General features: G+C 45.6%; 1 protein-coding gene across 1 annotated transcript in view; it reads right to left on the bottom strand.

The window, feature by feature from the left end:
* The window catches only part of LOC111974575 (protein prenyltransferase alpha subunit repeat-containing protein 1), an 89,645-nt gene that overhangs the window by 11,958 nt on the left and 62,206 nt on the right, over positions 1–15,481 (bottom strand). The window contains exon 6 of the mRNA XM_024002410.2: positions 10,919–11,292. Coding sequence (XP_023858178.1) covers positions 10,919–11,292 — 374 coding nt within the window. The remainder of the gene's footprint in view (positions 1–10,918; positions 11,293–15,481) is intronic.

Genomic DNA, 15,481 nt, shown 5'->3' on the forward strand with positions numbered 1-15,481 from the left:
GCACACTGAGCTTCTTAAAGCTGATGTCAACACAGCTACCGAGGTGCTGACTGATATATTTTGCAAGATCTGGGAGCATGATGCCTTACCACAAGACAAGAGACGTCAAACTGCTAAAGAAAGGACACCTCAGCGAATGTGACAACTGGCAACATACAACTAAACTTAGCAAAAAAAGAAACATCCTCTCACTGTCAACTTTTCAGCAAACTTAATCTGTGTAAATATTTGTATGAACATAACAAGATTCAACAACTGAGACATAAACTGAACAAGTTCCACAGACATGTGACTAACATATATTAAATAATGTGTCCCTGAACAAAGGGGGGGGGGGCAAAATTAAAAACAACAGTCAGTATCTGGTGTGGCCACCAGCTGCATTAAGTACTGCAGTGCATCTCCTCCTCATGGACTGCACCAGATTTGCCAGTTATTGCTGTGAGATGTTACCCCACTCTTCCACCAAGGTACCTGCAAGTTCCCGGACATTTCTGGGGGGAATGGCCCTAGCCCTCACCCTCCGATCCAACAAGTCCCAGACGTGCTCAATGGGATTGAGATCCGGGCTCTTCGCTGGCCATGGAAGAACACTGGCATTCCTGTCTTGCAGGAAATCACGCACAGAACGAGCAGTATGGCTGGTGGCATTGTCATGCTGTGGCGGGTCATGACAGTAAGAGCCTGCAGGAAGGGTACCACATGAGGGAGGAGGATGTCTTCCCTGTAACGCACAGCATTGASATTACCTGCAATGACAACAAGCTCAGTCCGATGATGCTGTGACACACCGCCCCAGACCATGACAGACCCTCCACCTCCAAATCGATCCCGCTCCAGAGTACAGGCCTCTGTGTAATGCTCATTCCTTCGACGATAAATGCGAATCCGACCATCACCTCTGGTGAGACAAAACCGCGACTCGTCAGTGAAGAACACATTTTGCCCAAAACATTGTTGCTGGTGATGTCTGGTGAGGACCTGCCTTACAACAGGCCTACAAGCCCTCAGTCCAGCCTCTCTCAGCCTATTGCGGACAGTCTGAGCACTGATGGAGGGATTGTGCGTTCCTGGTGTAACTCGGGCAGTTGTTGTTGCCATCCTGTACCTGTCCCGCAGGTGTGATGTTCGGATGTACCGATCCTGTGGAGGTGTTGTCAAACGTGGTCTACCACAGCGAGGACGATCAGCTGTCCGTCCTGTCTCCCTGTAGCGCTGTCTTTGGCGTCTCACAGTACGGAAATTGAAATTTATTGCCCTGGCCACATCTGCAGTCCTCATGCCTCATTGCAGCATGAAAAAGGCACGTTCGCGCAGATGAGCAGGGATCCTGGACATCTTTCTGTTGGTGTTTTTCCAGAGTCAGTAGAAAGGCCTCTTTAGTGTCCTGAGTTTTCATAACTGTGACCTTAATTGCTTACCGTCTGTAAGCTGTTAGTGTCTTAACGACCGTTCCACAGGTGCATGTTTATTAATTGTTTATGGTTCATTGAACAAGCATGGGAAACAGTGTTTAAACCCTTTACAATGAAGATCTGTGAAGTTATTTGGATTTTTACTGATTATCTTTGAAAGACAGGTTCCTGAAAAAAAGACGTTTCATTTTTTGCTGAGTTTATATCTTCTGCAGGATACACCTCAAAAGGATTGACATTGCTGTCGATGACAAACTCAGACAAGAACAAGCTGGGATCCGCTAAGGAAGAGCATGCATTAAACAGATCTATGCCCTGCACAACATCATCGAGCAGTGCCGAGTGGAATGCACTCCTCTACAATTTGTAAGTCACTCTGGATAAGAGCGTCTGCTAAATGACTTAAATGTAAATGTAATGTACATCAACTTTATTGATTTCAAGAAGGCATTCGATAGTGTTCACCATGAGAGCTTATGGAGGGTCCTTGGAGCCTACGGAATACCACCTAAGATTGTCAACCTCTTTGGGAAGTTCTATGAAAACTTCGAATGTAGCATCATCCTTGATAGTTCTCCTACAGAGTAATTTCAAGTCTGGTGTCAGACAAAGCGGTATCCATTCTTTGATCCGTTTTTCTTGTTACCATCGACTGGGTAATGCGTCAAACAACATCTGACAATTCCAGAGGAATCCAGAGGACCCTCTTCCCCCATCTAGAGGACCTTGACTTTGCTGATGATCTGGACCCTATATCATCTAAACACATCCACCTCCAGGAGAAGTTAGACAGACTCTGCATGTATGCTAAACACACTGGTTTCCATATCAACATACAGAAGACCCAAGCCATGAGCATTAATACATCACCAACACCTACAATTAACATTGATGGAGAGGCGCTTAAGTTTGTCGACAACTTCACCTAACTTGTAAGCCTAATCAGCAGTGACAAATGAGCCAAAAAAAAKCTCAAGGCCCGACAAAACAAAACCAGAGGAGCTTTCAGTCGACTCCATCCCATATGGAGCTCAAAAGTATACAGACTAGGGTTGCACATTTTGGGGAATATTCAGAGGTGGAAACTTTTCTTCTGAATTAACAGAAATATATGGGAATTAACAGAAATATATGCAAACTAATATTAATACCATTTAAATGTAGATGTTATTTGTATTGGATATATTTACCATATAATATGGAGACAGAAACATAAACCTTTTACCTTATCATAAGTAGACATAATTGCAAATTATTAAATCCTTCCAATAGAAATCTTTACAACGATTTAGTTACGAACTGAACTTTAATTAAATGAGTTGACTCTTCACATGGGATGATTTCACTGAACAACAAAGGGAATATTGAATGATACCCAATGATCCATTGCATCTCCCAAAAACCTTTTCAACATACATCTGTAAAATGATAGTCTAAAAACTAAAGCTTTGGTTGTCTTCCTCTCAGGCATCCATGTGTTCTCCCTGGACCTCCTCAATGTCCACCTCTTGAACATCAGACTCTGAGGCCTCATAGTCACTGTCACTTTCCAACCTTGTTGAGGATGGCTTGTTGTCAGGCTCAAAATGCCTCAAATTTGCCCGGATGGCCACCAATTTTTCAACCCTTGTATTGGTCAGCCTGTTGCGTGCTTTGGACCGTGTGTTCCTAAACAGGGACCAGTTGCACTCTGAAGCGATTGATGTTGATGGGATTTGGAGGATGATGGCGGCAATGGGGAAAGAGCCTCAGATCCACAAAGTCCCTTCCTCCAGGTGGCTGATGAGATATGTTGGCACGACTGCCATATTGCATCTCCATCCCAAAGCCCTTGCTTGGAAGTATACTTCGCCAGACTGCCAAGAACCTTGCCCTCATCCAGGCCAAGGTGGAGAGACCTTAGGCCTTGTTGACCTCTGCACCAGACAGGATGCTCTTGCCAGCATACTTGGGGTCCAACATGTACTCTGCGGCGTGTATGAAGACAAAAGTCTTCACGCTTTTTGATGTATTTCAGAAATGCAGTTTCCTCTGCTTGGAGCAACAGTGAAGTGGGCAGGGCAATACGGAATTCTTCTCTTACATCTGCAAGCAGAGTCTGAACATCAGACAGGATGGCATTGTCTCCCTCAATCCATGCAATGGCTACTGCTATAGGTTTCAGGAGTTTCAGGCTGCTTACCACTCTCTCCCAAAATACATCATCCAGGAGGATCCTCTTGATGGGGCTGTCCATATCGGCAGACTGTGATATGGCCATTTCTTGCAGACTCCTTCCCCTCCAGGAGACTGTCAAACATGATGACAATACCACCCCAACGGGTGTTGCTGGGCAGCTTCAATGTGGTGCTCCTATTCTTCTCACTAACTTGATGACCCTTCACATACCTAACCATTTCCTAACCATTTCCGTGGCTCTCCTGTAGAGTGTATCCATTGTTTCCAGTGCCATGATGTCATTGAGGAGCAGATTCAATGCATGAGCAGCACAGCCAATGGGTGTGATGTGAGGGTAGGGCTCCTCCACTTTAGACCAAGCAGCCTTCATGTTCGCAGCATTGTCTGTCACAAGTGCAAATACCTTTTGTGGTCCAAGGTCATTGATGACTGCCTTCAGCTCATCTGCAATGTAGATACTGGTGTGTCTGTTGTCCCTTGTGTCTGTGCTCTTGTAGAATACTGGTTGAGGGGTGGAGATGATGTAGTTAATTATTCCTTTCCAACAAACATTCGACCACCCATCAGAGAGGATTGCAATACAGTCTGCTTTCTCTATGATTTGCTTGACCTTCACTTGATCTCTGTTGAACTCTGCATCCAGCAAATGAGTGGTATATGTCTGGTTGGAGGGGTATATGCTGGGCAAAGAACATTCAGAAATCTCTTCCAATACACATTGCCTGTGAGCATCAGAGGTGAACCAGTTGCATACACAGCTCGAGCAAGACATTCATCAGCATTTCTCTGACTACGTTCCTCCATTGATTCAAAAAACCCTTCTCATTCCAGGAGGACCATGAGCTGTTGCTATCGATAAGGTGTCTGACTCATAATTTTCACCGCGAATAGAAGTAGAGGTACTTTTGTCAGAGGTTGCTTGGGGAACTTTATGCACTTGGCCAGATGATTCTGCATCTTTGTTGCATTCTTATCATTTTATTTGGCAGTATTTGCAAATGTACACAGCTTTTCATTCTACATTAGCTGCAGTGAAATGTCTCCACACATCAGATAGCGCCCGTGGCACTTTCCTGTAAAGATTTGAAAAACAACAAATACATTTCCATGTACAGATAAATAGTTAAGCAGTTAGATTAAACAACTCCTTTGTAAAATAAACATTTTAAAATGAAACACATCAGGAGACGTGGAGGAGGCCGTAGGAGGGCAACAACCCAGCAGCAGGACCGCTACCTCCGCCTTTGTGCAAGGAGGAGCAGGAGGAGCACTGCCAGAGCCCTGCAAAATGACCTCCAGCAGGCCACAAATGTGCATGTGTCTGCTCAAACGGTCAGAAACAGACTCCATGAGGGTGCTATTGAGGCCCGATGTCCACAGGTGGGGTTGTGCTTACAGCCCAACACCGTGCAGGACGTTTGGCATTTGCCAGAGAACACCAAGATTGGCAAAATTCGCCACTGGCGCCCGTGTGCTCTTCCACAGATGAAAGCAGGTTCACACTGAGCACATGTGACAGACGTGACAGAGTCTGGAGACGCCGGGAGAACGTTCTGCTGCCTGCAACATCTCCAGCATGACCGGTTTGGCGGTGGTCAGTCATTGTGTGGGTGGGTGGCATTTCTTTGGGGGCCGCCAACCCTCCATGTGCTCGCCAGAGGTAGCCTGACTGCCATTAGGTACCGAGATGAGATCCTCAGACCCCTTGTGAGACCATATGCTTGTGCGGTTGGCCCTGGGTTCCTCCTAATGCAAGACAATGCTAGACCTCATGTTGCTGGAGTGTGTCAGCAGTTCCTGCAAGGGAAGCATTGATGCTATGGACTGGCCCGCCCGTTCCCCAAGACCTGAATCCAAATTGAAGCACATTCTGGCGACATCATGTCCGCTCCATCCACCAACGCCACGTTGCACCACAGACTGTCCAGGAGTTGGCGGATGCTTTAGTCCGGGTCTGGGAGGAGATCCCTCAGGAGACCATCCGCCACCTATCAGGAGCATGCCCAGGCGTTGTAGGGAGGTCATACAGTGTGTTTTCCACTTTAATTTGAGTGTGGACTCCAAATCCAACCTCCATGGGTTTGATAAATTTGATTTCCATTGATCATTTTTGTGTGATTTTGTTGTCAGCACATTCAACTATGTAAAGTTGAATGTGCTGAAATGTTCCTCCGCTCCTCTCCACTGGCTTCCAGTGAAGTCGCATCCGCTACAAGACCATGGTTGCTTGCCTACGGAGCTGTGAGGGAACGGCCTCCCGTACCTTCAGCTGCTGATCAGGCCCTACACCCAAAACAAGGCACTGCGTTCATCCACCTCTGGCCTGCTCGCCTCCCTACCTCTGAGAAGTACGAGTTCCCGCTCAGCCCAGTCAAAACTGTTCGCTGCTCTGGCACCCCAATGTGCGAACAAACTCCCTCACGACGCACAGGTCACGAGTCAATCACCCAACCTTCCGGAGACACCTGAAACCCCACCCTCTTTAAGGAAACACTAGATAGGATAAAGTAATTCCTTCTAACCCCCCCCCCCCCTTAAAAGAGTTAGATGCACTATTGTAAAATGGTTGTCCAGCTGGATATTCATAAGGTGAATGCACCAATTTGTAAGTCGCTCTGGATAAAGAGCGTCTGACTAATGACTTAAATGTAAATGTAAATGTAAAGAAAAAACTATTTAATAAGAATATTTCATTCATTCAGATCTAGGATGTGTTATTTTAGTGTTCCCTTTATTTTTTTGAGTAGTGTATATTCACCCCACCCAGTATTGTAATCGAAACTTACCAGAAATCATGTAGTCCTTGGCTCAGACAATGTAGTAGTGTGGGCTCAATAGCATCTCATTAGTGTGCAAGATCTTGAGAATCAGCTGTATATGTGATGGAAGAGTGCACTGCACATGTGATAGAAYAATGCACTGTGAATGCAGAGGGTTGCAATTCCATTGAATTGGGGATAGTTTAACCAACATATGCCACAAGACCTAGAACTGCCTTATGTGTATCCCACAAAAAAAGGTTCACTGTTACAAGCTAACTTTTGATGAATTTAAGCAAAATGACCCAAATTCCCAGGCTAAACTTCTTATGGAAAATTACTGGAAAATTTCCGACCCTTTGCAACCCTAATACAGACTCAAACTAATTTCAGGATTTATAATAGCAATGTGAAGTCACTGCTTTTATATGGCTCTGAGTGCTGGAGGGTAGTCAGTGAGATGAGCAGGGTTGATGCCTTCCACAATGGTAGCCTCCGCAAGATCTCCAACATCTTCCGGCCAAACAAGATCTCTAACGAGAACCTGTATAGGAGGACAGGCTATAAGAACATTGTCCTGGAAATAAATATATGCAGGTTGTGTTCGCTTGGTCATGTGCTGAGGATGCTGCCAGAAAGGATCACCAAAGATGCCCTCAGATGGATACCAACTGGAAAGCGCAAGTGACGTGGGCAAAAAACAACATGGTGACGGACAGTGGTGGCTGAGCTGGAAGAGATGGGTCTTTCATGGGACAGGGCACAAATTGTGGCCAAAGACAGACACCTGTGGCAGAAGATTGTTACAGCCTTATGCCCCACCCGGGACGAAGAGGACTAAGTAAAGTAAGTATGCATAATGCACAGTCACTAATAAACCTCTTGTAACAGGTCATTTAGAAAATTACAAAACGTGTTGTTCGGATCCTGATTGAGTGATATGTTGGAGTTGTGGGATAACAACCGTAAAATACCATGACATGTTAAATGTCATAATTCCACTGTGCCTCAGCCCTGGCTGTAAATTCAAAAACATAATCTCGTTCGGGAAAAAGGCGCCTTCACATGATTTTTCCATGCTACTATTTGGTTTGCAAAAGTTGGGAGTTGTATAAACCCTTCTGTCTGCCTCTACGATCTGTGCAACAATGTATCATTTTACAAATGTGATCTCTACCTAGCCCAAGAAGGAACGTGAAACTAATAATTCAACATGGAATACGTAAACACTCAGAATTCCATGAATTCATTAACCAGCGCATGTGCGGCCTATCGGATATTTATTAAAACATTATTTATTGAAGTTCTTGTCAATCATCCTCATTGAATCACTGCTAGCTATCTACATGCCAATGATTTGTTTAGCATAACAACATCTAATTAATAGAATGATTAGCATTAACAACTAGGTCAAAACATGAGAAAATAACTAATGACAAGCTCGCTTGGGAAGCAACTTCAAAATACAAAAACAAATTGCATGTCATTTCTATTTTTATAAATATGTTGGCAACCGTTTTATAAAAGCAATAAGGCCCCTCGAACCCTGGGATAATCATGTGACAACTCCATCCTAAGGGCTGTTCCCGGCCCTCGGCGAAGCCCTTAGTTGGAAGTTAGCACACGATAATCACAGATAACTTAATACAAAAAGTAAGAGCGTCGATCAGAAAACCAGTCAGTATCTGGCGTGAACACCATTTGCCTCATGTAGTGTGACAGATCTGCTTCACATAGAATTGATTGGGCTGTTGATTATGGCCTGTGGAATGTTGTCGCACTCCTCTTCAATCACTGTGCGAAGTTGCTGGATATTGGTGGGAACTGGAACACACTGTCGTACACGTCGATCCAGAGCATCCCAAACATGCTCAATGGGTGACATGTCTGGTGAGTATGCAGGCCATAGAAGAACTGGGACGTTTTCAGAGTCCAGGAATTGTGTAAAGATCCTTGCGACATGGGGCCGTGTATTGAAACAGGAGGTGATGGCGGCGGATAAATGACACGACATGGGCCACAGGATCTCGTCACTGAATCTCTGTGCATTCAAATTGCCATCTATAAAATGCAATTGTGTTCGTTGACCGTAGTTTATTCCTGCCCATACCATAACCCCACGGCCACCATGGGGCACTCTGTTAACAATGTTGACATCAGCAAACCGCTTGCCCACATGACGCCGTCCGCCATTCACACTGTCTGCCATCTGCCCGGTACAGTTGATACCGGGATCCATCCGTGAAGAGCACACTTCTCCAGTGGGCCAGTGGCCATCTAAGGTGATCATTTGCCCACTGAAGTCAGTTATGACGCCGAACTGTAGTCAGTTCAAGACCCTGCTGAGGACGCCGAGCACGCAGATTAAATTCTTTGGTTGTGCAAATCCAGTTTCATCAGCTGTCCAGGTGGCTGAAGCAGGTGATACCGCAGTTGAAGAAGCCTGGACTGGCGTGGTTACACGTGGACTGTGGTTGTGAGGCCGGTTGGACGTACTGCCAAATTCTCTAAAATTACATTGGAGGTGGCTTATGGTAGAGAAATTTACATTAAATTCTCTGACCCATCTCAAATAGCGAGTTGAAACTGCTTGTTGTCAGAGAGGAAGAAGTGATCTTTCATCTTTGTTGTTCTGAGTGGCAGGGGGAGGAGCTTTGTGTGTAGGGGAGGAGCTTGGTGTGTGTGTTTAAACGGGAGGGTACACAGTCATAGCAGAAGGAGTGAATGAGACGAGACCATAAAGACATGAGAACAAGTGGACATAAACACTCATAAAAACGAAAAATAGAGCAGCAGATTCTTGCGATATTGGCGTTTGAAATATCGTGCTAAAACATAAATTAGAATTTATCAAAATAATTTGATATCACATCCAGCCCTACTGGTCAGGTATAAACACTTTCTACTGAGCAGCTGATCTTCAGCCTCTCTCTCTGTTCCCTCTTTCCCCAGTCCTCTCTCTGCCCTCACTCGCTTGATCTGTTCCCTCTTTCCTCTCGCCATTCTCTATATCTCTATTCTCTCCCTCTCTAGAAGAACAAAGAATGTTCTGCAGCAACAACAAAAAAGTATTCAGACCCCTTCACTTTTTCCACATTTTGTTACATTACAGCCTTATTCTAAAATGTATTAAATAAATCTAATTCCTCAATCTACACACAATACCCCATAATGATAGTGAAAACAGGTTGAGATTTTTTTGAAAATGTATTAAAAATAATAAACAAAAACATTTATTCAAACCATTTGCTATGACACTCGAAAATGAACTCAGGTGCATCCTGTTTCCATTGATCATCTTCTTTGTGATGTTTCTACAACTTCATTGTCCATCTATGGTAAATTAAATTAATTGGACATGATTTGGAAAAGGCACACACCTGTCTATATAAGGTCCCACAAAAAATGTCTGCAGCATTACAAGTCCCCAAGAACACAGTGCCCTGCATTATTCTTAAATGGAAGAAGTTTGGAACGACCAATATTCTTCCTAGAGCTGGCCGCCTGGCCGAACTGATTAATCTGGGGAGAAGGGCCTTGGTCAGGGAGGTGACCAAGAACCCGATGATCACTCCGACAAAGCTCCAGCGTTCCTCTGTGGAGATGGGAGAACCTTCCAGAAGAACAACCATCTCTGCATCACTCCACCAATCAGGCCTTTATGGTAGAGTGGCCAGACGGAAGCCACACCTCAGTGATAGGCACATGACACTCCGCTTGGAGTTTGCCAAAAGACACCTAAAGGACTCTCAGACCATGAYAAACAAGATTCTCTTGTCTGATGAAACCAAGATGGAACTCTTTGGCCTGAATGCCAAGAGCCACATCTGGAAGAAACCTGGCACCATCCCTACGGTGAAGCATGATGGTGGTAGCATCATGCTGTGGGGATGTTTTCAGCGGCAGGGACTAGGAGACTAGTCAGGATTGAGGGAAAGATGAACGGAGCAAAGTACAGAGAGATCCTTGATGAAAACCTGCTCCAGAGCACTCAGGACCTCAGACAGGGGGCGAAGGTTCACCTTCCAACAGGACAACGACCCGAAGCACACAGCCAAGACAACGCAGGAGTGGCTTCTGGACAAGTCTCTGAATGTCCTTGAGTGGCCCAGCCAGAGCCCGGACTTGAATATCTCTGGAGAGACATGAAAATATATGTGCAGCGACGCTCCCCATCCAACCTGACAGAGCTAACGTAACAAATTGTGGAAAAAGTGAAGGGGTCTGAATAATTTCCGAATGCACCGTATATGACATGATAGGGACCCACCAACACATCCACTACTGAAGAGTCCTGAGAACATTGTAATGGTCTAAAGGACAATAAAAACGATTGGCATAATAAAGCATTTGCCACCAATATGGAGGGTAGTTAGCCAAACTCTGTACAGTGTCTATGGCTCTAGTTGAAATTAGGCCGCACCCTAGATACAACAACGTGCTGGTCCATGATTGGTCCTCCTTTGGTCTCACCTGTGACACCAGAGCGTCTCATAATAAAATGTGTTCTGTGATTGGCTAACATTGTAGTCTCAGGTTGAGTGACAGTGGCCTGTGGGCTCGTACCTGTGACACCAGAGTGTCTCGTGTCCGGGGAAGGACTGGATGAGGTCAGTACACAGCTCCATCTCCTGGTGGAAGAGCTGGGGCACGGCCGCCACCAAGGACTGGTCCTCTGGGGTGGCGGGAGAGGGGCAGGGGGCTGCTGCTGTGGCCTCTCCGTTAGCCTGGTGGGGGGGGTGGCCTGGCTGGGGGTCCGGGCTGGGACTGCGAGGGCTGGAGCTGCCGAGGCTAGGCCAAGGGGCATGGTGGTGGTGCATGGACTGGCTGAGCTCCCTGACCAGGGCCTTGAGCAGGAACTGGCGGTAGTGAAAGCCACTGTGGTCCGACACGTGCATGGAGACCCACTCACGCATGGAGGACAGCTCATCATGGAGGACCTGGGAAAAGAGGAGGAGAGGTGACCTCATTCAAGCAAGGTTTTCCATTCAAAGGTATTTGCCCTATGCTAACCAACATATGATTAAAGAGGACATTGAATTGCAGGTGTACATGTTCAGACAAACAGCAATTTTTAACAATAAAACAATGTATGTTATGGTTGGCATTATACTTGTGCACACTAGCAATTCCAAAAGAGAGAGGGGAATTATTTGGCTTCTTACAAAGACATGATTTGACCAATCAAACGCTATCAGGACAGACATTACACGAACCTAACCCAAATGGGTGATCAGAAAGTAGGCTTATCCTATCATAACAGGAAGTGTCTATTAAAGGATCATTGCTACAGTCTACTCTGTCACAGTCTATATCCCTGTTCCTAATAAACAGTAGCATCTCTCCATATCCTAGGAGTGCCTAGCATGGCTTAAAAATTAGGAACGGATCAACTGAGCCACAACACTCCATCCACCTTTAAATCCCTAGGCCTCTTATTTTAGGATCAGGCCTTAGGAATTTGCTGCATTAATGCCTGCACTGTCCCCAGATCAGTTAAATGGACTAGAAAGTTCCTGTCCTCCTCACCATACAGTGACAGGCCAGAGATATGAGGCAGCGAGGGCTAGAGACACACAGACCCTGGTCATACTATATAAGCCATGCTAGCTGCATGAAACATTTATAGCTAGTTGCCTGCTAGACTAACACACACATATGTTTTCTGTCAATGTTACATTGAAAGAGCTGTCAATGTTTTGACAGAGACCATGAACATACAATTAAGAGGCAGAGCGAGAGAGAAAGGCAGAGCGAGAGAGAGGCAGAAACAGAGACAGGCAGAGCGAGAGAGAGGCAGAGACAGAGAGAGAAGAAGAGAGAGAGGCAGAGAAATGCAGAGCAGAGGCAGAGAGAGAGAGGAGAGAGGCAGAGAGAGCAGAGAGAGCGCGCAAGAGAGCAGGCGCAGAGCAGAGAGAGAGGCAGAGAGAGAGAGGAGAAAGTGAGCAGAGAGGCAGAGAGAAAGAGAGACAGCGCGGAGAGCAGAGAGAGACGAAGCGGAGAGGCAGAGAGAGAGAGAGGACAGAGAGAGAGAGCAGAGAGAAAGCAGAGCGAGAAAGTGAGAGAGAGAAGCCAGAGACGAGGGAGAGCGACGAGAGAGAGCAGAGAGAGAGAGGCAGAGAGAAGGCAGAGAGAGAAAGCGAGAGAGAGGGCAGAGCCAGAGAGACGGCAGAGCAGAGAGAGAGAGACAAGAGCAGGAGAGCAGCAGAGGAGAGGCAGAGAGAGAGAGGCAGAGAGAGAGAGAGACAGAGCGGAAAGAGCAGAGAGACGAAGAGGGACAGAGAGAGAGGACAGAGAGAAGGCAGAGAGAGAGAGAAGAGAGAAAGCAGAGAGAGGCAGAGAGAAGCAGAAGAGAGCAGAGAGAGCAGAGAGAGAGAGCAAGCGGCAGAGAGAGTCAGAGCGCAGAGAGAGAGGCAGAGCAAGAGAGAGAGGCAGAGCGAGAAACAGAGCGATAGAGAGGCAGAACAAGAGAAAGGCAGAGCGAGAGACAGAGCGGAAGAGGCAGAGAGAAGAGAGAGGCAGAGAGAGGCAGAGAGAGAGAGAGCGCAGAGAAGAGAGAGAGGAGGAGGGAGAGAGAGGGAGAGCATAGAGAGAGAGAGGCAGAGAGAGGCAGAGAGAGAGAGAGAGAGAGAGAGAAAGAGAGGAGAAAGCGAGAGAGAGGCAGAGCAGAGAGAGCACGAGCGAGAGAGGCAGAGAGAGGAGGGACCAGAGCGGGAGAGGCAGAGAGAGAGGCAGAGAGCGGAAAGAGGCAGAGAGAGAGAGAGAGAGAGGCAGAGAGGGAGAGAGAGAGAGAGATAGAGCAGAGAGAAGCAGAGAGAGAGCAGAAGAGAGCAAGCGGCAGAGAGAGTCAGAGCGAGAGAGAGAGCAGAGCAAGAGAGAGAGAGGCAGAGCGAGAGAGAGGCAGAGCAAGAGAAGCAGAGCAAGAGAAAGCAGAGGCAACCGAGAGCAGAGAGAGAGGCAAAGCAGAAGCAGACAGAGAGGCAGAGAAGATCAGAGAAGAAGAGAGGCAGAGAGAGAGTCAAAGAAGAGAGATGCAGAGAGCAGAGGAGCAGAGAGAGAAGCCGAGAGAAGCAAGAGAGAGGCAGAAGCCAGAGAGAGCAGAGAGAGAGAGAGAGAGGCAGAGAGAGAAAGCGCAGAGAGAGGCAGAGCCAGAGAGAGGCGGCCAGGAGAGAGAGAGAGACAGAGCGGGGAGAGAGAGGCAGAAGAGAAGCGAGAGAGGCAAGAATAGCATTCTATGCCATTAAAAGAATATCAAAATCGAAATTCCAGATTAGAATCTGGCTCAAAATGTTCCAATCAGTATAGAACGCAATTGCTCTATATGGCAGGAAGTATTCGGCGTCCACTCTCTAGTAATGAATTCACCAAAGGGACAAAACATATTTAAAACTGCATTGCAAGATTGAAAGAACTGTATTTGCAAGTACAAAGAAAAAACTCCAATAATAACGCATGTAGAGCAGAATTGGGCCAATACCCCCTCCTCATTCGAATAGAAAAAAGAGCCATCAAATTTTACAACCATCTAAAAACAAGTGACCCCAAAACTTTCCATCACACAGCTCTACAATGTCAAGAGATGAAACAATAGAAGAGTCCCTTCAGCCAGCTGGTTCTGAGGCTCAGCTCACCAACCCAAACCAACCCCATAGAGCCTCAGGACAGCACTCAGAAAATCTGGCCCAACCAAATCATAACAAAACAAAAATTAAAATATATCACCTATTGGAAAGACACCACAAAAAAATCTAAGTAAACTTCAATGCTATTTGGCTCTAAACAGACAGTACATGGTGGCAGACTATCTGACCACTGTGACTGATAGAAAACTGAGGAAAACATTGACGAGGTACAGACTCAGTGAGCACAGTCTGGCTATAGAGACCGGTCGTCACAGACAAACCTGGCTGCCCAGAGAGGACAGGCTGTGCTCACTGAGTCTGTACCTCGTCAATGTTTTCCTCAGTTTTCTATCAGTCACAGTCACAGGGGAGAGGTAGAGACAGAGCTGCATTTCCTATTACAATGTGACAAATACTCAGACCTAAGAGAATATTTCTTTCCCAAAATTATATTTCAATACAAAAGAATTACAAACTATAAAAGATGAAGAAAAAATCTAATATTTATTGGGTGAAAAGCCAAAATGTGCAGTTTTGGCAGCCAAATATGTGTCCTCCTGCCACAACCTGAGGGACAGCCAGTGAAAAGTGAAAAGTAACGTCGATAATATTTCCCATCTTGTTTTGTTTTGTCTTTCATACCATGTCATGTGTCTTCTCAGTCATGTTGACACTGGTCTACTACCATTGCTTTAATGTATTGTTGTTGTAACGGCTGTCCTCCTCCTCATCTGAGGAGGAGTAAGAAATGTCGGACCAAAGCGCAGCGTGGTAAGTGCTCATGATGAATATTTAATGGAACAAACTGAACACTGAAATACAAAACAATAAAGTGAACGAACGAAAACCGAAACAGTTCCGTGTGGAACACACAGACACGGAAGACAACCACCCACAAAACACAATAGAAAACAACCTCCCTAAATATGGTTCCCAATCAGAGACAACGACAAACACCTGCCTCTGATTGAGAACCATATCAGGCCAAGCGAAAAACCCAACATAGAAAAACAAACATAGATAACCCACCCAACTCATGCCCTGACCATACTAAAACAAAGAAAATACAAAAGAACTAAGGTCAGAACGTGACAGTTGTTCTCATTAATATTGTTGTTGTAGTTGTTGTTAATGGTAATCCCATGTCCACTACTACTATTATTATTGCTGTTGGACCCACCATTTATTTATATATAAATATATATATTTTTTTATATATAAATATATATATTTTTTTTTTTATATATATAAATATATATATATATATTTTTTTTTTAATATATGTATACTTTGACAATGTAAGTAATAATGAACTTGCCATGTCAATAAAGTCAATTGAATAGAATTGAGAGATAGCGAGAGAGAGCGAGAGGCAGAGAGTGCGAGGGGCAGAGACAGAAAGAGAGAGCGTTCGGCAGAGAGAGAGGCAGAGAGAGAGAGGCAGAGCGAAAGAGGCAGAGAAAGAGAGGCAGAAAGAGAGCGAGAGAGATAGAGAGGGAGGAAGAAA

Source organism: Salvelinus sp. IW2-2015, linkage group LG15, assembly GCF_002910315.2.
Source record: "Salvelinus sp. IW2-2015 linkage group LG15, ASM291031v2, whole genome shotgun sequence".
NCBI classification, from domain to species: Eukaryota; Metazoa; Chordata; class Actinopteri; order Salmoniformes; family Salmonidae; genus Salvelinus; species Salvelinus sp. IW2-2015.